This window comes from Ovis canadensis, chromosome 9 (genome assembly GCF_042477335.2).
Source record: "Ovis canadensis isolate MfBH-ARS-UI-01 breed Bighorn chromosome 9, ARS-UI_OviCan_v2, whole genome shotgun sequence".
NCBI lineage: Eukaryota > Metazoa > Chordata > Mammalia > Artiodactyla > Bovidae > Ovis > Ovis canadensis.
The window spans coordinates 26,204,490-26,231,093 of NC_091253.1; the positions used below are offsets into that span (position 1 = coordinate 26,204,490).

At 46.0% G+C, this 26,604-nt stretch overlaps 1 protein-coding gene and 1 long non-coding RNA gene across 2 annotated transcripts; one reads left to right on the forward strand and one right to left on the reverse strand.

Annotated features, from left to right (window-relative positions):
* Window positions 1–8,620: 8,620 nt before the first annotated feature.
* On the reverse strand, window positions 8,621–12,044 carry CHRAC1 (chromatin accessibility complex subunit 1). Its single transcript, XM_069600877.1, has 3 exons — window positions 11,759–12,044; window positions 9,845–9,971; window positions 8,621–9,254 (listed from the first exon to the last, which is right to left on the reverse strand). Exons 1-3 carry the CDS (start codon window positions 11,903–11,905, stop codon window positions 9,136–9,138), a joined length of 393 nt encoding a protein of 130 aa, XP_069456978.1. The 5' UTR covers window positions 11,906–12,044; the 3' UTR covers window positions 8,621–9,135.
* A 65-nt stretch (window positions 12,045–12,109) lies between these two features.
* Window positions 12,110–26,388, forward strand: LOC138446143 (uncharacterized). The gene is made up of 5 exons (XR_011259145.1): window positions 12,110–13,069; window positions 15,925–16,071; window positions 20,671–20,802; window positions 21,156–21,431; window positions 25,971–26,388. It is a non-coding gene; the product is annotated as an uncharacterized lncRNA (long non-coding RNA).
* The last annotated feature ends 216 nt before the right edge of the window (window positions 26,389–26,604 follow it).

Below are 26,604 nucleotides of genomic sequence, written 5' to 3' on the forward strand. Positions count from 1 at the left end.
TACTCGTGTTCTCACCTTCAAAAGGTGAGCATTTGCTCCGAAGTCTGGAGGAACAGGCATCTAGGTGGGAGGGGGTGGCCCCGAGCTCCTCTGGACGCACCTCAACCTTGACTTTGGCCCAGAGAGGTTCCAGGGGCACCATTAGGAAGCCCTTGCCTTTAATGCCACATGCTGTGCTAAATTCCCAGAGCGCCAAGTGCCCTTTGCAGTCTTAAGAATGTGCAGTTCTACGGTCGCGCTGTCCTATAGACAGACCACCCCAAGGGCTGTGGGCATGGGGGCTGCCTGCGGGGGTGCCCGCCACGTCCACTGACCCGCTTCAGCCCAGTGGCTGCTGGGCTCTTCAGTGACTGGGTTTGCAGCCAGAATCGCAGGCCCCCGGGGTCCCAGCATGGGGCTGCTCCCTCCTCACCACCTTTGCGCTCATGAAAGGTCACTAGAAATGAGGGAACTGAAGGACGTTATTGGTGCTTTTGTTAACACGTTTCTGTCTTACTGGTCGATGTGAGAAATGCAGTGTGTTAGACCTTAGATGGCCCTGGTGGTGTGACTGAGGGTTGAGTCCTCACCTTCAGACAGTCAGAGGAGGCTAGTTACAACTTGCTAGGAACTAGTTACAACTCTCTAGTTACAACTTCCTTGGATGTGAGTAGTTCAGAGTTAAAGCTAAAACACCAAATACTGACCACCCCCACCCCATGTGTCTCTGGGAACCTCATTCAGTACTTCTGGAATCTTCAAGGTCCTCAGACCTGGGAGTCGATCCCAGGATTGACTTGACAGAACTGGGTGCGTGTGGGGAGCGCTGGGCTCCTCTGGGCTCTGGAGATGCTTGGCAACAACCCTAGGTGTGGGCGAGAGCAGCCCCTCCAGCCCAGGAGGCAGGTGGTGCCCAGGCCTCCCTGGCCTCTGGTGGTGCCAAGTGGAGCACATTCTGGAGACCCCACCTCAGCCTCTGTGCCTTTCGCGTGGGTCCTTTTGGAATCGCATCAGGGCTGCATTGTTGTTGGAAGGAAGCTGGCCCTCTGCCCTTGAAGCTACTTCTGCTCCTTGGCTCCCACGGACGGTCCCCTGCAGGAACCGCTGGGTTCTGGCTGGGGGCTCCTCCCAGGCCCTGAGCACATCTGTCCACAGCACCTCTCTCTCAGTCAGGCGCTGACCGTGACCACCGGCCCACCTGGGGGTTTTGTTCTCAGTCACTCATCAAGAATGTTGGGTGTAACGGAACGAGTTTGTCTTCAGGAAGGAGCTGGAGCTGGCATTGTGTCTTTGTGAAACGCGTGTGAAGACTCAGAGATCAGGTGCGGGAGTGCTCTTTGTGGTGGTTTGTGACGTGCGGGGAGTGGTGTCACCTGGAGCCATGCACGCAGGACTCAGGCTCTGCCACCTCGAAGATATAGGTTTTAGCTCTGACTTTTCCAAGCCAGGTACCGAGTTGAGCAGATTTCTTGGCTGATGGTCCAGTTAAAAGCCACCCTTCTCTGTCAGTGGATGGTTTTAAGTGGGGGAAATGACCCAATGTTATTTAAACTTAAAAGGCCTTCTTGGTGGCCACTCTTGGTCCTTCACTCTCCCCTCACTCTCCCTCCTGAAAGGCAGAGGCACCAGCTGGCAGGGGGGCTGGACAGCAATGACTTTGGGTTCCTCCTCAAAGCCAGATACACCTGTGACTAGAATCCTGGGAAGTCTGCAGTTTAGCACTAAACTGAAAGTCGCCTCCTGAGTTTGATCGTGGATTTTAAATGTAGTTGTTCAAGGTATCAACTCATGTTTTGTAATTATAGACGCAAGTGAGTTTTTACTTTTTAAAGAGTTTTAAGGGAATAATTGTGAGTTTCTGTGCAGCAAAGTGGCTAATTACTCATTAAACATAAGAATGTAGTGTCTAAATCCAGATTTTTTCTTACCTCTGGTACACTTTAGATTGCTTACCTAATATGTATTGAGGGGTTTTTACCCCTGAGTTTTATCAACTTTTCTAGTTTTATTTTATTTTTATAAAATAAGTGAAAAAACCAAAAATGAATTCAAAAGTTCCATAGGTAGATCTTTCCCCTTAATTTCCCCCCTGCAAAAAAAAAAAAAAAAAAATTTAGACATTTTGAATCAAAATGTACTATGACCATGTAAAGTTTACTGTTTTCTAAGACGCTGAGCAGCTGAAGGGCCTCATTTCAGGCGGTACTGTGCGTGCTGTCTGCGGACTCGATCACCTGTGCGGTGGGTCTACGTGGCAGCGTCGTGTGCTTGCAGTATAGAGACCGTGCAGTGCTGTTGTGTAAATGGACAGTTCCTGTATAAACTAGTGTTTATATGCATTGGCCTCTGTATAACTTTTCATTTGCTACATGAATTGTAAAATTAAATATGAAATTATAGTACCTGCTAAATACGATTCTGAGGCTTCCTGTCCTTGTCTTTTAGTTTAATACCATTCTGTGTGTTTTGAGGATGTTCCATGCTTGCATGATGCTAGGTGGTAATGCCACTTTAAATTAAGCCTTAATCGGATATTAAATTTGTAAGTTTCAGAGTATGCAAAAATATTAGGCAGAATGAGTTTAAACTGTTCAGATCAAGATGCTGCATCTCAACTCAGCAAGTCTTTTCTCCGGAGTCACAAAGGGAAACTTTTGGCTGGTACCGTGCTTGCTTGCTCTCTGGTCTGGCTGCTGCCATGCTTGGTGAAAATGGACCATTGTGCATTTCTGTGGCAGTCGGTCAAAGACCTGTTCTGAAAGTCTTGAGACTTTGTCAGGGTTATTTTTAAATGTTTGATTTTTTTTTTTTTTCCCTCCAGTTTGAGATGTTTTTATGGCTGATGGGGAGAGTATGATTTGGGTATAAATCTTTGCAGACCTGCTCATGTTCTAAGCTTTCTTCAGGTAGTGCCACCTGTCATTGCTTCTGCTTACGATTAAATGGGTTTTTGTTTTTGTAAAAGCATCTTAAATTTAGACGTAAAATGGAGGGGACCCAGCTTTCTTTACAATGTGGATCTACCTCAGTTAAACAGTTGGGTGCTATTTACTAAGCCTGTCAAACTAAATTGGAGAAAGTAACAAAACAGTGAAATATATAACTCCACACAAAGCTTGAAAACATAATTTCTGTTTATTTAATAATATTTTTATTTATTTTGTGCCTTTCATGTTTAATCCTAGTGCATTGAAAAAACCAGTATAAAATTAAATATTTTATATTGTACATGGGGAGAAAAAGCCCAATTGGCCTTGGAATCTGAGAGATCACCCCAGCTAACTACTAACACATATTGGAATCCCAACTGCCCTCTTGTGAAAAGAAAAAATTATGCCCAAGAGCAAATATGACATTTTACAAGCAAATTTCAAACTCTTCTATGCATATATTTGTAGCTATCACTTCATTTTCTGTGCCAATGAAGGGGCGGCCAAAACAGCTCACACACACTCTTGTCCTTGCTTCTTTCATCACGCGTGCCCCGCCACCCCCGCCCCAGGCATATTTTATAAGTTCCTTTCATAAGCAACGGATGGACTGTTGTCGATTTAGTCTCTCCCGACCTCCTGGTGGGGGTGCTGATAGCCATCGACAGAGGAAGGGAGAGCCCTTGGCTGTGGGGAAGGGGAGCAGGGGGTGCTGCACAGCACCCCAGGATTTCTGTTGAGTTAGGAAAGCTTTCTGGCAGGTGAGAAAATAAGATAGGAGATCGATGACTTTCCTTGCTTTTATATTTGGCAGTTTACAAGTCTAGACTTTTCCTACTATGGCAATCTTTTTTAATTCTTTGAAGGTAACACAATATTTTGGAGTCTTAAGGATTTGATTTTATACCAATAAGAAATAAAAATTAGGGATCTTTCCTGTAGTATATAGTTTTACTATTTTAAAGAGATCTCTGAATTTTACAAGAGAACCAACATTCCTTAGTGGCGAAACTCTGAAGGTTGATTTGGGAGGCTTTTTGCTGCAGGATCTCAAAAAAAATCGGGATGATTCTAGTTAAATGTTTTTTAATTTTTAAACTTCCATCAGGTCAATACGTAAGCTATATTTTGTAAAGAGTAAATCATCCTTTAGTATGCTGCATGTAAAGATCAGCGTTGTTGCACTTTCTCAGTAATAATAGATGCCCTACAATTGGCTCATCAGTAAGCATTTTGTTTTTTACCTAACAAGAGTACTTTGGGGCAGGTGATTAAATTTATATAGGTACCTCAAGAAAAAGAACCTGAATATGCTGCATTTTGTTTCTTTAGCTTGTATATGTAGCATTTTGTTCTGCTCTTATTTTTTTGTTTAGATATATGCTTTTTGGACCCCAACAGGCTGTTGAAGAGATCTTAAAGTTACTCTTGTAGGGTTACAGTATCTTTTTTTTTTTTTTTTTAAACTTACTGCAATATCTGGTTCAAAGGTTGCCCACCAGGAGATTAATACTTTACCCAAATACACCTGAGAAAAAGGATACCATGTTTATAAGCAGACAAGAATGTTTCTAACCCTTTCTGTTCATGCTGCTTTCTTAATTCTTTTCTCCATATCACCAAGAGGTTGGATGACTTACTTCTAAGGTCAGACTTAAACATCATGGCATTTTAGTGTTTTCAACACAGACCTCACAAACTTGCCATTGAGTAAAGTAGCATGATCCTAAAGGTATTGCTGGCGCTAGGCAGCCGCGTCCATCTGGGCTCTGAAGAGCCGGTCTTGACACTTCTCTGTTTCCAGCACTCACCCTAAACTGAACAGACGGGGAGTGGTCTTAATTGACAAAGATTAAACTGGTGAAGAAAGCTAAAGGCTGAGACTGAGCATCTATTGTGGTGTTTAAGCTTAGCTGGGTCCTTTCAAGTTTGTTTTACAGCTTACTAGGTTAAGTAGTTTGCACTATTTTTGCAATAAATCCATGGAAAACCTAACAGTTATTTGTTTTGTTTCTTATTGTGTGTATATAAACTAATACTAAAAAGTTTGGCATAGTGTTTTTTTCACCTCTTTACATAACCTTTAACATGCACAGAATGCTGTAAATCTGATAAAATATGATGTGAATGATATTTTATAAAGTTATTTTGTATGGTGTCAATTTTGTTTTGCCTCATAGTATGTCAGCAAAAAATAAAATAAAATAAAATTCCTTGTATTTACAGTGGCCTCTCCCAAAGACCTTCTGTTACTCATGTGTTTATTTGGGGGTTTCCATCCACACAGGTTAAGATTCCAGGCTTCTGAGGTAGAAGCATGCCTTGGGTGACAGAAGTCTAGGGCCTTATTTTATACGTTGGGCCCCTTGAGAATTGGGAGTCTGGGGATAAAAACCTTGATTGAACTGTATGGAACAAATGTCGTATCTAGGATAAGGTGGGTGTTCCTACTCTAGCAGCCACGAGAAAGGGTGAAGTAAAAAGTCATTCAGCTAAACCCCAATCAAGCGTGAGCCCCTGAGCTCCATGTTGTGTGGGATACAGCTGACCGTATCTGGGGCCTGAGCCCAGTGGGTCACTTCCTATCTGCCTGGTGGCCTCCCTCTGGGCTGTCTGACTTCTGTCTGTACTGGAAAGAATACGTCGTGTTGAGAAATAAAGAAGGTAGGATTAAGAAAACAGGAAAATAGCTGAGAATCTCTAGGATAGACACTGAGCTAAAGCAGGCCAAAGTTTTTGTTTTAAAGCTATTTTTTTATTTTTAAGAACAATTAAAAAAATATGCATTCACTATAGAAAATGTAAAAATTCAGATAAACATAACAGTAATCACAACACAAAATCACAATCACACAAAACCTGTATCAAGTATTTATAGGGCTTTATTTCTAACAATTAAAATGGAAATAAGTTCTTCAGATTTTTAAAAAGGAAAAAAAAACCGGGGGTGGGGGGTGGGGCAAAGAATAGGAAGCAACCCAAATTGCGAAGTATCCATTCACCTGTGGAATGGGTAAACAAATGGTGCATCCATACAAAGGAATCCTACTCAGCAGTAAAAGAGAATGGACTGCTGATACCTGCCAGTGCACTACACTAAAAGGTCAGATTCAAAGCCTACATACTATGTGATTCCATTTATATGACATCCTGGAAAGATGAGTGGGCAAACCATGGTCTGTGGGTGCAACGTGGCCTGCTATGTTTTTGTATGGCATATAAACTAATAATATTGACTTTTACATTCTTAGATGGTTGTAAAGAAGTCAAAAGATTCCGTGAGCCATGAAAATCATACAAAATTTAAATTTCAATGTCCATGAAGACAAGTGTTCTCAAGGACAGGCATGCTCATTCCTTTACGTGTTGTCTGCGGCTGCTTTTGAACTAGTGAGAGCTGTCTGGTAGTGAGAGATTCTGTAGCCCACAAAACGGAAAAGTATTTCCCTATGGCCCTTTCCAGAAGAAGTCTGGGACTCTCACTGCCAGGGCATAGGTGGGGAGCACTGTACCTCAGGGGCGGCGGTTACATGCCTGCCTCTGAGAGCGCAGGACTGCACGCTGGGGCTTCCCCGGGGGCTCAGTGCTAAAGAATTCACCTGCCAATGCAGGGGACACAGGTCTGACCCCTGGTTCAGGAGGATCCCACATGCCCATGTGCCTCGACTACTGAGCCTGTGCTAGAGCCCAGGAGCCACAGCTCCTGAAGGCCCAACAGCCCAGAGCCTGTGCTCCGCGACAGAAGCAGCCACTGCAGTGGCTGGTCCACGCACCGCAGCTAGAGTAGCGCCCCCACTCAGCGCAGCTAGAGAAAAGCCTGTGCAGCGATGAGGACCCAGCACAGCCAAAAATAAAGACATGAAATTATTTTTTAAAAAACCTGTATATTTAAAAAGTGGATTTTAAAATATTTTAATAAAATTTAAAAACAAGAGGAACAGAAAACAGGAGCAACTGCCTGGGGATAAGGGAAGGAACTAACTTCAAGGGGATACAGAGGAACATCTGGGGTGACGGAATAGCTCTGTATATGTTGACTGCTGACATGACCAACAGAATGGACATTAAAGGATGATTTTACTGGGTGAAAATTCAAACTCTATTTTTAAAAAAGCCTGAAAAGGCAAGAGCTAAAATATACCTTACGTGAATAGAAATAGGGCTTATGGTTTTCTCTTGGGGATAGTAAAAACAGTTACTATGAAGGAACAGTAAAAATGATGGAGATCTTCAATAATACAAAATGCTTTGTAATTTTTTAAGAAAGACATGCTTAGGCAGAGGTAATATTTCTTAGTGTATTTCATTTAATAATGTGATATGAAATTTTTCTCCAGGAATAGAAGTATTAGACAGTGCTTGTTTTTGGACTTCAGTGGTTAAGACTGCACGCTTCCACTGCAGAAGGCTCAGGTTTGATCCCTGGTTGGGGAACTAAGATCCCACATGTTGGTCAGCTAACGCAGGAGACCCAGGTTCGATCATTGATGGGGAAGATTCCACAAGGCTCGGGGCACCTAACCCTGTAAGCCATACCTACTGAGCCCATGCACCTAGAGCCGTGCTCTGAAACAGAGAAGCCGCTGCAGTGAGAAGCCCGCAGACCGCAACTCGGAGAGGCCCATAGGCCACAGCCAGAGAAATCCTACACAGCAACAAAGACTCAGGCAGCCAAAACTAAACTAATTTATGCAAACAGAGAAGTCACCGCAATGAGAAGCCCACAGACCCAACTCAGAGAGGCCCATAGGCCACAGCCAGAGAAATCCTACACAGCAACAAAGACTCAGGACAGCCAAAACTAATTAAAAAAAAAAAAAGACTACTAGAGGGTTCTAAAACTAGTTCCATAAAACATTTTACTATAAAAATATATACAGCTTTTAAATCAGAACTACAATGAGGTATCATCTCACACGGATCAGAAAAAGTCTACAAACAATAAATGCTGGAGAGAGTGTGGAGAAAAGGGAAACTTCTTGCACTGTTGGTGGGAATGAAAACTAGTATAGCCACTATTATACAGAATAGTATGGAGATTCCTTAAAAAACTAGGAATAAAACTACCATATGACCCAGCAGTCCCACTATTGGGCATATATGCTGAGGGAACCATAACTGACGCATACACCGCAATGCCCGCTGCAGCACTACTTACGACAGATAGGACACAGAGCCACCTAGATGTCCACCGGCAGATGAATGGATAAAGAAGTAGCACATACACACAAAGATTACTCAGCTATGAAAAGGAGTGCATCTGAGTCAGTTTTAATGAGGTGGACAAACCAAAGAGCCTATTGCACAGAGTGAAGGAAGTCAGAAAGAGAAAGATAAATATTGTACATTAACGCATATATAAGGAATCTAGAAAGATGGTACTGAAGAACCTATCTACAGGGCACCAACGGAGACGCAGACATACACAAGAGACTTTTGGACACAGCGGAGGAGGGAGAAGGTGGGATGATTTGAGAGAGCAGCACTGAAACATATATTACCATATGTAAAATAGATAGCCAGCGAGAATTTGCTGTATGACACAGGAAATCCAAAGCTGGTGTTCTGGGATAACCTCTAGGTGGGATAGGGAGGGAGGTTTAAGAGGGAGGGAACATATGTATACCTGATTCATCTTGATGTATGGCAGAAACCATCACAATACTGTAAAGTAATCTCCAATTAAAAATAAAATGTAAAAAAAATACAGCTTTTAATAAAAAAGAAAAATTTATTTTACAGTTTAAAAAAATGCAGTATTGGGATGAATACAAAGCCAGATTGTCTTGAAATACAAAAATCCTACCTACAGACTACATATTTAGCTAAAACAGGATCTAGCTGTTTACAAGAACTAATTTCAAAATATACATATGTGAGTCTACACAACTGGTACTTTACAAGTTCTTGAAAATCTATCTTCAAACTAGAAAGTTAAGCAGAGTCCCTCTGCCTCTGGAGCTCAGCGCTGCAGACGGGCTGTGCCTTCCGGTACGCAGCCTGTTCGCAGTCCCCTCCCACTCCAGCAGCAGTGTGGGCTTGGGGAAGAGAGGCTGCTGTCTGGGTTCCTTTCCTGTTGGCTATTTATGGCAGAGGTGCATTATGCCTGGTCTCAGCCAGGGAAGAACATAATGTACGTGAAGTCTCTGAAGGGTGGACAGACTAACACTTGCTTCACAGCCAAGGTGCTAATCCAGGAGGGTCCTCACCAGGCTGATCTTTGGGGTCAGGATTCCGCTTCGTCGTCCTCACTCTCATCGTTGTTATTCTCCTCCTCCTCCTCTTCTCTCTTCTCTTTAAGCATTTTCAGATATTTACTAGCTAAAATCTTCTTTGGTAATATATCTTAAAAACATAAAGCTAACATCAGCAATGCAAATTTCAAAACGTGCTAGTCCCTGCTATGACCTCTAAAACAGGTTCCAAGATGAGACAAATTTCAGCCTACATTTCTGGGGTGAAATAGCAGGAAACTAGCACTGCCTCCTGACTAGTGCTAAATACCTGTTTCTATTTCACTGATTGCAAACTATGCTCTTCTCTGTGCTGGTAACTACTGGAAGCAACCCTGTCCAACCCTCCTGACACAGCGCTGGCCCCGAGGATCACCTTAAGCTCTTTTTAGCTGTGGTGCACACAGCTTGTTCCATGACAACAATGATGAGTTTCTGTTTCCCCATTCAAGTAAGGAGGAGTCTGAGGGGTGGGCCTGCCGGGCTTGCCCAGACACCCTTTGCAGGCTGCCAACTTAATTCGTGCTCTAGGTAAACCGCATTACAAACATACTCAAATAGACTAAACCTCTGGTCCTGTGCCAGGTAAACTGTGGCACCTGGAGAAAGCACCAAAATGTCTATTTCAGTGAAAGCAGAAAATGAGTGGAGGAAGAGCTGTAATTACTATTTTTTAACCAGAATGTTTCAAAAGTGAAGTACCTGCAAGAAACTGAAAAGTTTCCGACCCCTCCGCAGTATCTGATAAGTCACTATAGGTGAGGGCTTTCTTTTCTTTTCCACTGCCATGTCTGTAGGAATAGGTGGCGAGATATTGAACAAAGAGTTCCTAAAACAAAATGAAAAAGTAAAATGAAAGGTGTGCTTTGAAAACCTACCACAGACCTCACTTTTTAATTACATTAAGTTTAGATGATTGCAGATTATCCTGGTTCATCAAATTATAGGAGAAATAAAAGGAGAAAGGAGAAATATGAGGTCAGGAAGACAGTAAGGCTGAATTGAAGTTGGCAGGAAAACAGGGACTTCCTAAAAGTTTATTTTAGATTTCTAACTTATGAAAAATATATAAACATAATAAATCATAACTGTTTAATGCCCAACCTCTACAGTTAAAGAGGGGCAAGAGACCGTCCAAAAATTCTCTGCACTCAGGAACACACATTGTGTATTCAATGTACACTGTGTAGGGTGGTCCCCCTACAACCCTAAGTCAACAACCTGAAGGTAAAAAATGATCAATTTCCTGTTCTACCCAGATACCTTCCCTAAGGCAACCACCTGAAATGAGCCTCTCTCTGTTTTATTTTAAAGCCATCTAATTGAGTTAGTATGGGATTAAAGAAGTAACTGCGAAACTCTTAACTCCTTAATATCTACAGAATGAAATGGTACAAATATCCCCAAACTACCCAATTTTCTACTTCCTTTAGCTCCAGCTTTGACCAACATACCCTTGGGACACTGTCTACCCAACTAACAGGGCTGGAAAATGGACCAAGGAAAGTTAAAGACTGAAGCAGAAACCTGAAGAACAGGAAGGTTCTGGCCTACCTAGACCAAATCGAGAGACAATTATTTGGGCCTAAAACTTCAATTCTGGCCCAGGGTCCCTATAGTCAAAGCTATGGTTTTTCCACTAGTCATGTATGGATGTGAGAGTTGTACCATCAAGAAAGCTGAGCTTGGAAGAATTGATGCTTTCCAACTGTGGTGTTAGAGAAGACTCTTGAGAGTCCCTTACTGTACAGCAAGAAGGTCTAACCAGTCGAACCTAAAGGAATCGACCCTGAATATTCACTGGAAGGACTGATGCTAAAGATGAAGCTCCAATACTTTGGTCACCTGAGACGAAGAGCCGACTCTATTACGAAAGACCTTGATATCTGGAAAGACTGAAGGCAGAAGGGGACGACAGAGGACGAGATGGCTGGATGGCATCACCGACTCAACGAAACTACGGGGGATAGTGAAGGCGGGGGTCCCGCAGCCCACGCAATCGCCAAGAGTCGGACACGACTCGCGCACTGTACAACTGGCCCAGGAGACTCGGGACAGCGTGGGCAAGCGGCCAAGCCCGGCCGCACCTACTGAGGAAGCCGCGGGCCCTCTCCCTGAACCGTTTAAGGAGCTGGGGCCCAAAGCCACTTAAAAGACCGGAAGCGACGAAAGGAGGGGCTGTGGGGCCCCTGGCACAGTGACGCGGAAGGAGGGGACATCAAAAGTCGCCTACGCGCGCAGCCCAGACCTCCCCCGCGCGAGGGACGGCGGGAACGCGGTGGGCGTGGCGACGAGGGCGCGAAGGAGGGCGGGAGCGGAAAGAGCGGGCGGCCAGGCGCGCGAAGGAGGGCGGGAGCGGAAAAAGCGGGCGGGTGGACGCGCGGAGGAGGGCGGGAGCAGCATCGGGGGGCGGGGCGAAGGGCGCGCGCGGGAGCTGGGGCGCGCACGATACAAGAGGGGCGTAAGGCCCTCAAAAGAAAAGGGGTGGCAGGGCAGGAGCCCGAAGTGGACACGGCAGCGCGCAGGGCCCGGCGGGCGGGGCGGGGCGCGATGGTTTCGGGCGGCCCCCACCGCGGTTCTCCTCTCCTCGACTCCTCCCCGCGCGGCCCGCCTCACCGTGGCCTTGGCGGTGAGCACCAGCGCCTCCTGGTTGATGCTGGACACTTCAGGGGAGCTCTTCATGATGACCCGGATGCGGGACAGGGGCAGCGACACCAACCGCTGCTCCCCGCACTTATCCTTGCCCACGACCACGTCCGCCATCTCTGCGCCCCAGCCCCGCGGCGGCGGCGGCGGCAGCCCCTACCAGCCGCAAGGTGGACGGCCTACACGGTCGGTGTAGGAGAGCGACGTCCCACTGCCCCGTGGGAGTTGTAGTGTTGGGTGGTGCGGCGGCGGGGGCGGACTACAAATCCCGTGATGCCGCGCTCCCCCCGCGGCTGTGCACGCGGAGCGGAAATGCGACCTGAGGCTCGGATGGAGTGGGGGCGGCTGTTGGTGAGGGTTCGGCATTAGGACGTTGAGGAATTCCGTGAAAGAAAACAGCGTGGGAAGAGAGAAACCCGGGCAAAAATGGAGAAGGCTGGGCAGTGAGGAGAGAAAACTACCCTCCTGATTAGAAAGCTCTCTGCCGGGAAAAGGAGCCGCAAGGCAAAGGCCCTGAGGGAGGACACTTCTAAGAAGCGCAAAATGACCGCTCTGTGGGCAGATGTCCTAGGTGAAGTCCGAGAGGTAGCCAGGGGCTAGGTCCTGTTGGATTCTACTCTAAGAAAAATGGGAAGTGCTTGAGCGGTATCAGGGGGATGATGGGATGTGTCTTAAGTTTCAGAAAGATGCCTCTGACTTCTGAACGTGAATAGACCAGAGAGGAGTCGCCAAGGATAAAGATTGTAGAGTTGAAGATGATTGCAAGTGAGGAGTTGGATGCTAGTGTGACTGAAGGTGTCGTGAGTTAGGAATGGTAGGAAATAGCCACGGGCTAGATCAGATAGAGTCTTGTAAATCATGGAATTCTTTCCAGAAGAGTTGGGAGGCCCCACTTAAGTTTTGCAAGGAATATTCAGGTGGCCATATGTGAATAGGCCATAGAGGAGTGAGAATGAAAGCAGACAGAGAGTGCAGGTAAGAAGCTGTTAAAAGGATGGAGAGAGGTGGTGGAAATGGTAGATTATAGTAGATTTGGGGACCTAATTTGAAGATAAGAGCCAACAGGTAATCTCTGAAAATTCAATTAACTATCAAGAAGAAAAAAGATTTTATTCAAGCCAGAGGATTATAACGGAGCAGCAGATTCTCAGAAAGCTCTGAGAGCCCTTAATACCTATTAGAAGTCAGAGGCATAGTAGGTACATTTTCAAGACAGAGGATTGTACATCAACATGACATACTGATGTTTTACATAGAGTTCACCAAGGATATACAACCCAGGTAAGCACGTGCAGAGCAAGTCACACGACCCCCTAAAGAGCTGAGAAAGCACAGTGTTCTTAGAAGAAGTTCCATTGCTAGCATCAAAAGAAAGGGAAAGAAAAAAGTTGATTTTCACAGTTGAGCAGGCCCTCCTGACTGAGGAGCGGTGGTGAATATGCAATGCAGGTGCACACTGTACATCAGGGAGAGAAGGCGGAGGCCCAACAGAATTCAAAATTTAATTGTTTCCTTTTCTTGCCATAAAATACAAATTTTACTTCATCATGGTCTTGCTAAGGGAAAGGATGGTGGTGCTGTTTACTGATCTGGGGAAACCAGGAGGAGCAAATTTGGCTGTAGTTTAGAGTAGTTTAGGGGTGTAGTTTAGAGTAAATTAAGTCTCAACCATGTTGAAACACTAGTGGCAGTGTTGACTGGCCGGTTGGCAGGCTGGAGCAGTGAAATACAGACCACCATTGTCCAGGTGGTAATTAAAACCGAGGACCTGAACGAATGTATCTGGAAGGAGAGTGTAGATAAGAGTACAAAGATTTGAGGACCATAACCTGAGTTACCCCAACATTTTGAGATGAAAAAAAGATCCAGCAAAGGAAACATGAAAGTGCCCATTGAGCAAAAGAAGAACCAACAGATTATGTATCCATATGGAGAAGGCAATGGCACCCCACTCCAGTACTCTTGCCTGGAAAATCCCATGGATGGAGGAGCCTGGTAGGCTACAGTCCATGGTGTCGCTAAGAGTCGGACACAACTGAGCAACTTCACTTTTACTTTTCACTTTCATGCACTGGAGAAGGAAATGGCAACCCACTCCAGTGTTCTTGCCTGGAGAATCCCAGGGACGGTGGAGCCTGATGGGCTGCCGTCTATGGGGTTGCACAGAGTCGGACACAACTGACGCGACTTAGCAGCAGCATGTATCCATAAAGCCAGTTGAAAAATACTGTTTCAACAGGGTTGAATACTGCTGGGAGGTGGAATAAGACTTGTCTTTCCACTCACAACAAAGGACTCTCTCCAAACCACGGTTTCCTCATTTGCAAAGATGAGACAGAAGAAGCGTACCGTCTTGGGTTGTTAAAAGGTGGGAACGTGCCTGGTGCATAAAGATCAAAGCCATCCCCCAACCCATCCAGCAGTAGCTCCCTCTCAGGTCAGCGTCAAAGGAGCTGAAAAGGAGGAAGTGCTTTGCCAACCGTGCAGCACTCTGCAGAAGCCTAAACTACTGTGTAAATTTTTCCGTGTTCCTGCTAGAAGGTCCTTTCACCCCAAATCAACTTTGATTCCAAAATTCACATGAAAGGGGTCCAGAAGATTAAAAGTGTACCTTGTTTAACCTTTTTGATTCAATTCTGCCTGTCACTTAGGCAATGATTACAAAATATAAAATGTGTACTCGCAGAGCGTGTTTCTGCAAGTTTCGTAGGCTCTGAAAAGCACTGCCCTTCAGTCTTAATGAGAGGAGCCGATGCCAGAGAACACAGATGCCCCAGATTATTGACTTCTGCAGTGCCAGAAGTCTTCACATCTCCCTTTGGCCATGATGACCCGGCCGCCTTACCACCTCCTGTGTGCTTTGTCTCCAGAAGGAGAAAGCCGAGAACACAAGGACAGTGTTATCTTCACCACTGTGACCTCAGGTCTTGGGCAAGACCTCCAGTGCATGGCAGGCCCTTCTAGGCACAGAGGAAAGCTACAGGCAATGAGCAAGATGGCTCTAGTCCCTGTTCTCACAGACCATAGTTTCAAGCACAAGGAACATAAGAAAAGTAACATCCCCTGTGGTAAATGCTATGAGAGTGATGGCGTGGTGTGTCTGAGAAATGAAACTTAAGGTCAGGTTTTTTTTTTTTTTTAATGTTTATTTGTTTGGCTGCTCCCCATCCTAACGGGCTTGTGGGCTCTAGTTCCCAAACAAGGGATCCAACTCAGGGCCCCTGTTTTGGGTGGGCAGGGCCTTAGCCTCTGGACCACCAGCAAAGTCCCTAAGGTCAGATCTGGAGGCAGGAATGGAGCACTCTGACATGATAGCCTGTGGGAAAACACCTGAGCCAGAAGATGCCTTGGCAGATCTGAGGAACAAAAAGGCCAGTGTGGCTGGAGCTTAGCAAGTGAGGCAGAGAGTGCAGGAGACATGGTGAGCCAGGTAGGTGGGACCCATTCCAATGGGCAGGTGAGAAGCCTGGCTTGCTTTCTGAGAGCAGTGGAGAGCCTGAAGAGTCCTGAAGCTAGGGAGCAGACCCAACTTAAAAGCTCATCCTGATTGCTGAGGGGTGACTGACCGGCAGCAAGTCCTGTGCCAAGCAGAGACGGAGGCGCTGTTTCAGTCTGCAGGATTCAGCTCCGAGCCAAAGGAAAGCCTTCCCTCTGCAAACAGGCTACCCATGAGGGTCCTTGGTCCACACAGGAAGCAGACAGCCATCGTTTTTAAGTTTTGTTTCTCTAGAAGGTTATTGTTTGTTTGTTAATCAGGTTTCAAGGAGAAAGAGGACTTCAGCATATTTGAGAGCAGGATGGGTTAAGTTTAGGAAGGAGAGTGGCAAGCATCTGGAAGACGAAAAGAGCCAGAATAATTCAAGGAGAAAAGGAGGGTGAGAAGCTCAGGTTGTGGAATTGGCAGGACACATTGCTGAATTTGGCCATTTTGAGAAGTAATGAGTGGGGCAAAGACAGAGATCTGCAGAAAGAGGGAATGTGCCCAGCATTTGTAAAAAAGGAAACAAGCTTGGAACCTAAGAGAGTGGGAGAAGGGAAGAATCTGTGATCCTCAGAACTTCCCTGCACTAGAAGCAGCACATGAGTTAGCAGACCATTCTGTCGTCAGTGCTCTTGTTCACCATGTATCCTCACAGCCTCTCAGGTGTGCTGCCTCCCCACTGCACCTGCATCTGCACACCGGGCGCTAGGTAACTATGCTTCCCAGGACCCCCCGCCAGCTGGCTTCTGGGAGACCCAGGTGAGAGGGTGCAGCGCGGATGGAGGAGGAAGCATCGTTTATGGTGTGTGAAGGTGTTGGCAGCAGGTGGGGATTTGGGGTGGGGGTGGTTACAGGGAGTCACCTGCACTGCGCACAGTGGGGTGGGGTTCCCCTCTGCGGCAGCACCCCGGGCAGTCCAGGGGGCAATGTGGGCCCAGCCCCCAGCCAGGGGCAGCAGCAGTCTCCTCATCTCCAAGCTGCATCTCAGGGGCAGCTCCCTCATGCTCCAGTATGTGCCATTCCACACCCTCAAAGTCATTTCTCAGCTCTAAATCCCTCTGAAATATATGAAGAAGTTTCTGCTTTCCTGACTGAACATTGAGATATACGTAGTTGGTATGGGAAACAGACCCACAGAAATGGGGATCTGCAGGTGATGATATGATTGTGCTAGAGCAGAGATGACCTCCCTGGCAGCAGGCACTGGCCAGTCACTTAGGCTGCCCCTGCCACTGCCTGGGTGACAGCCCGCTGAAGGCAAGGCTGCCCCAAGGTGGTGGAGCCTTGTGAGATGGGCTTTTCCTGAGATGGGGAGATTTCAGAAAGTTGGAAGCTCTGACTGTAAACTCTCAGAGCAAGCCCTCAGCCTTTCCTGATCTTTTGTAGCTTCAGGGCTGAAGGGGCTAAAGGTCAGACCTGCCTGTAGTTTTACCTGAGACATAATTACCACAGAAGTTGAAGTCACAAGTTCACCCGGGCTTTTCTGTGAAGTTCGGCTGTTTATTGGGAAGAGTGGGGTCCTGAGGCTTAGAAAAGGACAGTAGAGAGGATACTAGCAAAGCTTTAACCACCCCTACCGCTCTGAGGCTCTGTCAGAGCAAACAGCCCCTCTGCCTGCCTGAGCTCACTCCCCTCTCACCCCCTGAAGTCCTCCTAATGAGCTCACTGTGCTTACCTGGAACAGGGATGCTGAGCCTTCTCAGGACACGCCTCTCATTAACAACAGTCCATAATTGGAATCAGATCCCAGCGTGCCCTGGGAGGCAGCAGCAAAGGCCAGAGATGTTGACACAACAAAAGAATTGCCGCATACTCACTGCTTTTACCATCGGAAACTTGAGGAGAGTGTGGGGAATGGATTCTAATGACATCAGTCCAGGTGGACAGAGCTTAATGTAACAGCTTAATGTAACAGCTTTGGCTGTTAAATCAATGTAACTTGATTGATCAGTTAAATCAGTGTAACTGATTTACCAGAGAGTCTGGATTCAGAAGGGATTGACAAACCACTTCAGTTTTCTTGCTTGAGAATCCCATGAACAGTATGAAAGGGCAAAAAATTATGACACTGAAAGATGAACTCCCCAGGTTGCTAAGTGCCCAATATGCTACTGGAGAAGAGTGGAGAAATTACTCCAGAAAGAATGACGATGCAGACCCGAAGCAAAAACAACCCCCAGTTGTGGAAGTGACTGGTGGTGGAAGTAAAGTCTGATGCTGTAAAGAGCAATATTGCATAGGAACCTGGAATGTTAGGTCCATGAATCAAGGTAAATTGAAAGTGGTCCGAGAGATGGAGATGGCAAGAGTGACCATCAACATTTCAGGAATCAGTGAACTAATGGACCAAAATGGCGAATTTAATTCAGATGACCATTATAATCTACTACTGTGGGCAAGAATTCTTTGGAACAAATGGAGTAACCCTTATAGTCAACAAGAGTCCGAAATGCAGTACTTGGGTGCAGTCTCAAAAATGACACAATGATCTCTGCTTCCAAGGCAAACCATTCAATATCACAGTAATTCAAGTCTATGCCCCAATCACTAATGCCAAAGAAACTGAAGCTGAATGTTCTGTGATGACCTACAAGACCTTCTAGAACCAACACCAAAAAAGATGTCCGTTTCATCATAGGGGAGTGGAGAATGTAAAAGTAGGAAGTCAAGATATACCTGGAGTAACAGGCAAGTTTTGCCTTGGAGTACAAAATGAAGCAGGGCAAAGGCTAACAAAGAGTTTTGCCAAGAGAATGCACTGGTCATAGCAAACACCCTCTTCCAACAACACAAGAGACAACTCTACACATGAACATCACCAGATGGTCAATACTGAAATCAGATTGATTACGTTCTTTGCAGCTGAAGATGGAGCTCTATAGAGTCAGCAAAAACAAGACCAGGAGCTGACTGTGGCTCAGATCATGAACTCCTTATTGCCAAATTCAGTCTTGAAGAAAGTAGGAAAAACCACTAGACCATTCAGGTATGACCTAAATCAAATCCCTTATGATTATACAGTGGAAGTGATAGACAGATACAAAGGATTAGATCTGATAGACAGAGTGCCTGAAAATCTATGGACAGAGGTTTGTGATATTGTATAGGAGGCAGTGATAAAGACCATCCTCAAGTAAAAGAAATGCAAAAAGGCAAAACGGTTGTCTGAGGAGGCCTTACAAATAGCTGAGAATAGAAGAGAAGCTAAAGGCAAAGGAGAAAAGGAAACATATACCCATCTGAATGCAGAGTTCCAAAGAATAGAAAGGAGAAATAAGAAAGCCTTCCTCAGCGATCAATGCAAAGAAATAGAGAAAAACAACAGAATGGGAAAGACTAGAGATCTCTTCAAGAAAATCAGAGATACCAAGGGAACATTTCATGCAAAGATGGGCTCAATAAAGGACAGAAATGGTATGGACCTAACAGAAGGAGAAGATTATTAAGAAGAGGTGGCAAGAATACACAGAAGAACTGTACAAAAGAGATCTTCATGACCCAGATAACCACAATGGTGTGATCACTGACCTAGAGCCAGACATCCTGGAGTGTGAAGTCAAGTGGGCCTTAGAAGCATCACTATGAATAAAGCTAGTGGAGGTGATGGAATTCCAGCTGAGCTATTTCAAATCCTAAAAGATGGTGCTGTGAAAGTGCTGCACTCACTATGCCAGCAAATTTGGAAAACTCAGCAGTGGCCACAGGACTGGAAATCCTGTCATTTCCAATTTCCTGGAAAATTCCAATCCCAAAGAAAGGCAGTGCCAAAGAATGCTCAACTGCATAATTGCACTCATCTCACATGCTATCAAAGTAATGCTCAAACTTCTCCCAAGTAAGGCTCCAACAGTACGTGAACTGAGAACTTCCAGATGTTCAAGCTGGATTTAGAAAAGACAGAGGAACCAGAGATCAAATTGCCAACATCCGTTGGATCATTGATAAAGCAAAAGAGTTCCAGAAAAACATCTTCTGCTTTATTGACTATGCTAAAGTCTTTGACTGTGTGGATCACAACAAACTGTGGAAAATTCTTCAAGAGATGGGAATACCAGACCATCTGACCTGCCTTCTGAAAATCTGTATGCAGGTCAAGAAGCAACAGTATGAACTGGAAATAGAACAATGGACTGATTCCAAACCAGGAAAGGAGTATGTCAAGGCTGTATATTGTCACCCTGCTTATTTAGCTTATATGCAGAGTACATCATGTGAAATGCTGGGCTGGATGAAGCTCGACATGGAATCAAAATATCAGTAACTTCAGATATTCAGATGACACCACCCTTATGGCAGAAAGCGAAGAGGAACTTAAGAATCTCTTGATGAAAGTGAAAGAGGAGAGTGGCTTAGAACTCAACATTCAAAAAAAACAAAGATTATGGCATCCGGTCCCATCACTTCATGGCAAATAGATGGGAAAACAATGGAAACAATTGACAGACTTCATTTTCTTGGCTCCAAAATCACTGCAGATGGTGAGTGCAGCCATGAAATGAAAAGACACCTGCTCCTTGGAAGAAAAGCTATGACCAACGTAGACAGCATATTAAAAAGCAGAGACGTTACTTTGCCGACAAAGATCTGCCTAGTTAAAGCTATGGTTTTTCCAAAGTCATGTATGGATGTGAGAGTTCACTTAGTTCAATTCAGTCTCTCATTGGTGTCCGACTCTTAGCGACCCCATGGACTGCAGCATGCCAGGCTTCCCTTTTCATCACCAACTCCTGAAGTTTACTCGAACTGTGAGAGATGGACCATCAAGAAAGCTGAGCACCAAAAAACTGATGCTTTTGAACTGGTGTTATAGAAGACTCTTGAGTCCCTTGGACTGCTAAGAGATCAAACCAGTCATTCCTAAAGGAAATCAGTCTTGAATAATTTATTGGAAGGACTGATGCTGAAGCTCCAATATTTTGGCCACCTGATGCGAAGAACTGACTGGTTGGAAAAGACTCTGATACTGGGAAAGACAGAAGGCAGGAGTTTTGCCCTAAAGGTCCAGGAACAAGCGATGAAATGAAAACAGAACACAAAATCTGGTGCAATGGGTCAGGGGCCCTGCAGCCTCTATTGGACTGAGGTGCAGAGTCCACTCTGAGTCCAGCTTTTATTCCTGATTGCAGGCTACAAAACTTTCTTTGATCTATCTTTCCCAAGACACTACGTTGACATAGTCTAGAACTCCTTGTGTTTACCCCAGGCCGTTCCCTTCTAGTCTTTGGAACAATCAGCAAGTGTGTAGGCAGTGTTCATACCTAACGCCGACTCTGTGTTCCAAGGTCCATACTTTCATGATCCCAGTCATACTCCCTTCTAGGTCTGGCCTTGGGGTTTGTAACAAGTCTATTAGTCTAAGAAAAATATGAAAAATAATCATCAAATCATGCTGTTTTTCCAGGTGCTATTTCTATGAAACTTCTCAAGTCTGTGAAAGTACACTATTAGAAATTCCCACTATGCAGGAGAAGAAGGGGATGACACAGGATGAGATGGTTGGTTGGCATCACCAACTCAATGGACATGCATTTGAGTAAGCTCCGGGAGTTGGCGATGGACAGGGAAGCCTGGCCTGCTGGAGTCCATGGGTTCGCAAAGAGTCGGACCTGACTGGTGACTGAACTGAACTGGATTCAGTGTGTATTCACTCTGACATCTGGGAGGGCCTTGATCACTTTGCTTAGCTAAGCTGGAGCCTCTCTGACCTTAAAAGACTACTTGAACCTCGTCTGAGTGTGCTTTTGTGACCCCTTCACCAGATAACCCCACAGATCTAGGGCAGGGTGTCTGGGTCAGATCCCAGGAAGAGAATCCTAGCACAGACTCTAAGGGGAAAGGAGCAAAGATACAGCTGCTGAAAATAACTATTCTCCATTTGAACAACAGCTCCAGATCTGCTGCTGGACACTGGTAGAGAGAGACCAAATACCAGACCCCACGAGAGTATGTGAGCTGAGCTGCGTGCCTCACTGCACTGTCCAGGGGAGGTTGATGTGGAAGATGATGCCAGCCTTGAGCACATCTCTGGAGCATAAGGAAGTCACATGAACATGTGGCTGAGACTCTAGGAACCTCCTCTGCCCCCGCCCAAGCCCCCTACTCCCCACAGTGACGGCCTCAGGAGATTCTCTATGGGCGGAAGAATGCCAACCTAGGACCCAGGTAATAGACTGCTTTGTAAATGTGCTGGCACCAGGCACACTGGGAATGCTACACCAAGCAGCTTCACCCAGTGTGCCTGAAAGGTAGAGGTGAAGGGGCTCCCCTAGAAGGCCATCTGCCTGGGAAGAGAGAAAGCCAGAGGTCAGGATCGACACCAGTTCAGGGGCGGCAGCTAACAGATTGACTGGGGCTCTGGGAGCTTGGAAAGAACAAGATTGGAGACTTAGAGACGAAAGGGTCTGGGGAAGGGGTTTGTGGGTGAACTTGCCAAAATGAGGAGAGGTGTGAAGGTAAGTGTGGCCTGTATCCATGCCCACCAAAGGGCTCCTACATGGGAGGCCTCTGGTAAACAGGTGGCAGGGTGCCTCACTTGTGCACGTCAGCTGTTCTCTGTCTGCGGCCACTCTGGCATTGCCCAGTGCTTGCTCCACTGAGCTTATGTATAGTGGCCATGGCCCCACCTGGGGCTGATGCAGGAAGGATATCATTGTGGACCTTCCATCTTTCTGCTCTGTCATTCTTGGAATGTTGGTTTCAGTCTTCATGTTTATTGCCTCATAGTTCCAACAGGGCTGCTGCTGTTCCAGACTTCACTGCATTAGGCAGGAATAAGGGGAGAGGGCCACAAGCAAAAGGCTCTTTACTCATTAGGTCTCAAGCCTTTGTCTTTTTCCAAAGGAAGAGAAGATCCCCTCAGGGGTCTTTTTCCAAAGGAAGAGAAGATCCCCTTAGGGGTCTTCTTCTTCCATTTATTTGTCAGAATTGATTCACCCTGAGACCAATTACTGTCTGAAGAGAAGGAGACTGCTAGGATTGCTTTATACCAATTAGGATTTAACCCCTAGGGCTATCTTCCTGTGATCAAAGGATATCTGATCCCCACTGACAAAAATTGAGGGACATGGGAGGTGAGGTTTGAGGCAAAGAATGATTGTAGATTAGAGAACAACCAGTATCTGCTGAAGTTGGCAGCATTTAAAATTCTGGAGATTTCACCTGTAAATCTACCTCAGAGAGTGGGAAGGTCAGGGAACATGACCCCACGTTGCTTCATGGCAGAGTTGGTGGCTGGCATTAGAGCGTCACATGCTCTTGGGTTTGCCACAGCTCCCACCACTGTCTATCACGCACCTGTCTGCTTTGTCATCTCCACTCCCTGCTTGACTCCTGGGAGCCTTTGACTTTGTGATCCCAGGCTTAGGACATTGTTTTAGAGCCATCTGTTTGTGCACGTGTTTCTCCCACTGGACTGGCACAGTGTTTGGCTTGTAAGATGTAAATAAGGTGGAAAAGAAAGAAGCCCTTCCTAATAAGCCAAGCTATCACATTGCACGAGAGAAGTGGTAATGGCTTTCCCATCACAAGGACCTAAATTACTAACTTACTAGCTCCCCTAGTCTGCCTATCACATTCCTCCCCTGTAAGCTCAGGGTGATCACACCTGCTCCCTGAGCGTCACTGAAATGCTTGTATGATATAAAGAGAAGCTTGTATAATATAAACCTTATATGCATAAAAAGCCCCAGGCAAAAAAAGAAAAAAAAAACACACACAGAAGTTGGAGAGGCACTTCTTGGAGAAGAAGGAGGAAAACTGAAGTTGAAATGAATTTGGAATGGGATTAGGCAGGAAGATTTTTTTAGAGCTGAAGCTACATCTTATTTTGCTTTGCATGGCTGAAAGTGCTTAATAAATATTGAATAAAAATAATAATGATCACTTAGCTCAATAGAATATAATTATACAAACTGTAAAAATATAATTATGCCAGGCTGTCATTACAGATAATGGCCTGAATACAGGGCTAATGTGGGCAAACCAGAGCCCACCATGATGATGGTTGCCAGCAGGCAGGCAGCTTGCAGAGCTGCTCCAGAGATTCCTGTGGGGAGCAGATGGGAGGGGGCTGGCGTCTGGTGGCGGGTTGGGGGGTGGCGGGGGGAGCAGTCTGGGCCCAGATGAGAGCATAGAGTAGTGGGAAGTCTTCAGCGAGTTTCCAGCAGGAAAGTGACGAGAGCTGATATATACTTTTTGGGGGATAAAATTTTTATAATGGCAAAATATAAAATTTACCTTTTGAGCCTTTTTTAAGTGTACAGTTCAGTGGCATTAAGTGCATTCGCCCTGATGTGCAGCTGTCATCACCATCCATTTTCAGGACCTTTTCATCTTCCTGAATAAAACTCTGTCCCCGTCAAACACCCACTTGCCACCCCGTCTCCCTTCAGCCCCTGGCCCCCACCATCCTACTTTCTGTCTCTATGATCAAGCCTACACAAGGTCCCTTATATAAGTGAAATAATACAGCATTTGTCCTGTTGAGACTGGCTTATTTCACTGAGCATAATGAACTCAAGCCTCATCCATGTCAGAACTTCCCTCCTTTTTAAGACAGTAATATTCCATTGCATGGATGGAATTTGGTTTATCTGTCTAAGGGTGCTTGGGTGGATTTCACCTTTTGACTGTTGTAAATAATGCTGCTATGAGCATGGGTGTTCAAATATCAGTTCCAGTCTCTGCTTTTAACTCTTGGGTATATATATATATATTTATATGTATATGTATATATGTGTGTATATATGTACTCCCAGAAGTGAAGTTGCTGGCTGTTTGTTCTTCAGTCACTAAGTCATGTCTGACTCTTTGTGACCCTGTGGACTGCAGCACACCAGGCTTCCCTGTCCTTCCCTGTCTCCTGGAGTTGCTCAAATTCATGTCCATTGAGCCAGTGATGCTGTTTAACCATCTCATCCTCTGCTGCCCACTTCTCCTTTTGTCTTCAATCTTTGCTAGCATTAGGGTCTTCTTCCAATGAGTCGGCTCTTGGCAACGAGTGGTGAAAGTATTGGAGCTTCGGCTTTAGCATCAGATGTGGGTGGGGAGGAGAAAAGGAATCAAGAACGATTCCTTGGCTGTGGATTAGAGCAAATGGTGGTGCCTATTTCTGGGATGGGAAGAATGGAGAAGGGACAGGTTTGGAGGCAGGAATGTCCAGAGTTCCCTTGAGAGCACAGATACCTGGGAGACAGCCAGCAGGAGAGAATGGCAGCCACACCATGGACCCCCAGGCTTGAGGCCCAGGGGAGACTGCAGGGCTTAGAGGAGGAAAGAGTCTCAGGACTGGATGGGTGACCTGTGGAGCCTGGAGACTGGTTGGGCAGTGAAGGAAAGAGAGTAGCTAGAGAAGAGAGGTCCAGGGAGTCAGCCCACCTGGTTATTCCACGCTTGGGGCCTGGAGGAGGAGGAGCTAGCAAAGGTGGCTGTAAGCTCCTGGGGAGATTATGCCTGAGCATGGAAATCTCAGCAAACCCAGGGGCTGGGGTGCACCCAGAGCTGGTGCCCTGCGGCTGCAGGAGGAGCCGGGGCCACAGGGTCCAACTGGGGAGCCTCCTCCTTAGCCTTGGGAAGCCCCAGCCCCCCATGCAGCCCACTTCTGGCCCACCGCTCTCCACCAGCACCCCCACATGTCCCTTCTTCCTTCCCTGCTTCCCCCCTTGAAAACTTTCCTAACTGCCTCCCTTATGTACCCATCTCCTCTGGGTCACCCCATGTGGGGTGTCCCTGTCCAAGGAGCTAGAGCCGGCAGAGCCCTTGCAGACTGCCAGCATGTGTGTGTGTGTGTGTGTGTGTTTAATACAAATAATTTTTATTTATTTATTTTTCTGTTTATTTTTGGCTGTGCTGGGTTTTCGTTGTGGTGTGGCCTTTTCTGTAATTGCGGCAAGCAGGGGTTACTCTCTATTGCAGTGCATGGGTTTCTCATTGCTATGGCTTCTCTTGTTGCTGAGCTCAGGCTCTAGGGCCTGTGGGTCCAGTAGTTGCAGCTCCCAGGCTCTTAAGCACAGGCTTAATCGTTGTGGCTCATGGGCTTCGTAGCTCCATGGATTGTGGGATCTTCCCAGACCAGGGATTGAACTTATATCTCCTGCATTAGCAGGTGGATTCTTTACCACTGAGCCACCAGGGAAGCCCCCTGTCAGTGTGTTTTATTCATCTCTGTTTTCCCAGCACCCAGTATGGAGCCTGGAATATGGATCTCTAGACAGACAGAAGAAGGGGTAATTTTAAAATTGTGTTTTTCATTACTGTTCTAATTTCTGTACCGTGATCCTGTACAATATGTGTACAATATGATTATTAAGAATAACAAAAGATTTTAAAACACCCAGAGAAGTGGAAGTGGAATAAACATTGGTTTAGAATTGATAAGAAAATTACAAAAGCAAAGTGCCTTCACACATGCATTCGATAGGATGGATGGGGTGCCCTTGGTGAGCAGCACTGGGCCAGGGGCTGAGAATGCCGCTCTGCATGAAGAGGCACAGCCGTGGTCTCCAGAGTTGGAGAGTGAGCAGTCACTGCTGCCCGCCCACCCCCCCACCCCCAGCCCCAGCCCCCGCCGTGCTGCTGCTGACGAGCTACATGGTACAGACTCTTTGGAGAACAGGTTGGCAGTTCTTAAAAAGTTATTACACGTGACCCAGCAGTTCCAGTCCCAATATTTACCCAAAGAAATGAATGCTTATGTCCACACAGATGATTGTCCCTGAATGTCCGTATCAGATTTACTCATAACGACTAAAGATGGAAACAACCCAAATGTCCACAAACAGATGGATCGTAACAAATGGTGGCACGTCCACGCAAGGGACTCAGCAACAAACAAAGAACCGCTAAGACACGCAGCAACCAGGACGAATCTCAAAAGCACTGTGCTAAAGAAAAGAAGCCAGATGCAGAAGGGGACACACTGCATGCCTCCACCTATCTGAGATTCCAGGCTGGGCAAAGTGAATTCACACTGACAGAAAGCAGACCCTCAGTGGCCTGCCAGGGTGTGGAGGGGGCTGACCGCAGGAGGCACGGTGGAAACGAACTGTAATTTGATTGTGATGGTTGGTTACAAGGGTGTATGCGTTTGCCAAAATTCATTAAACTGCACACTTAAAATGGATGCCTTTATCTTATGAAATTATATCTTGATGAAGTTGTTTTTTTAAAAAAGGAAAGACACTGTCTCTGCTCTTATGGAGCCAGTGTGGGCAGAAGATGTAATTCAAGCAATAGCGGATATGCACACAGTCATGAACTATGGTCGGTATCCTGAGAAAAGTGCACAGGGGCTCAGAAGGCACCCCACAGAGGGAGCCCCCAAAAGCAAGAGGCTGAG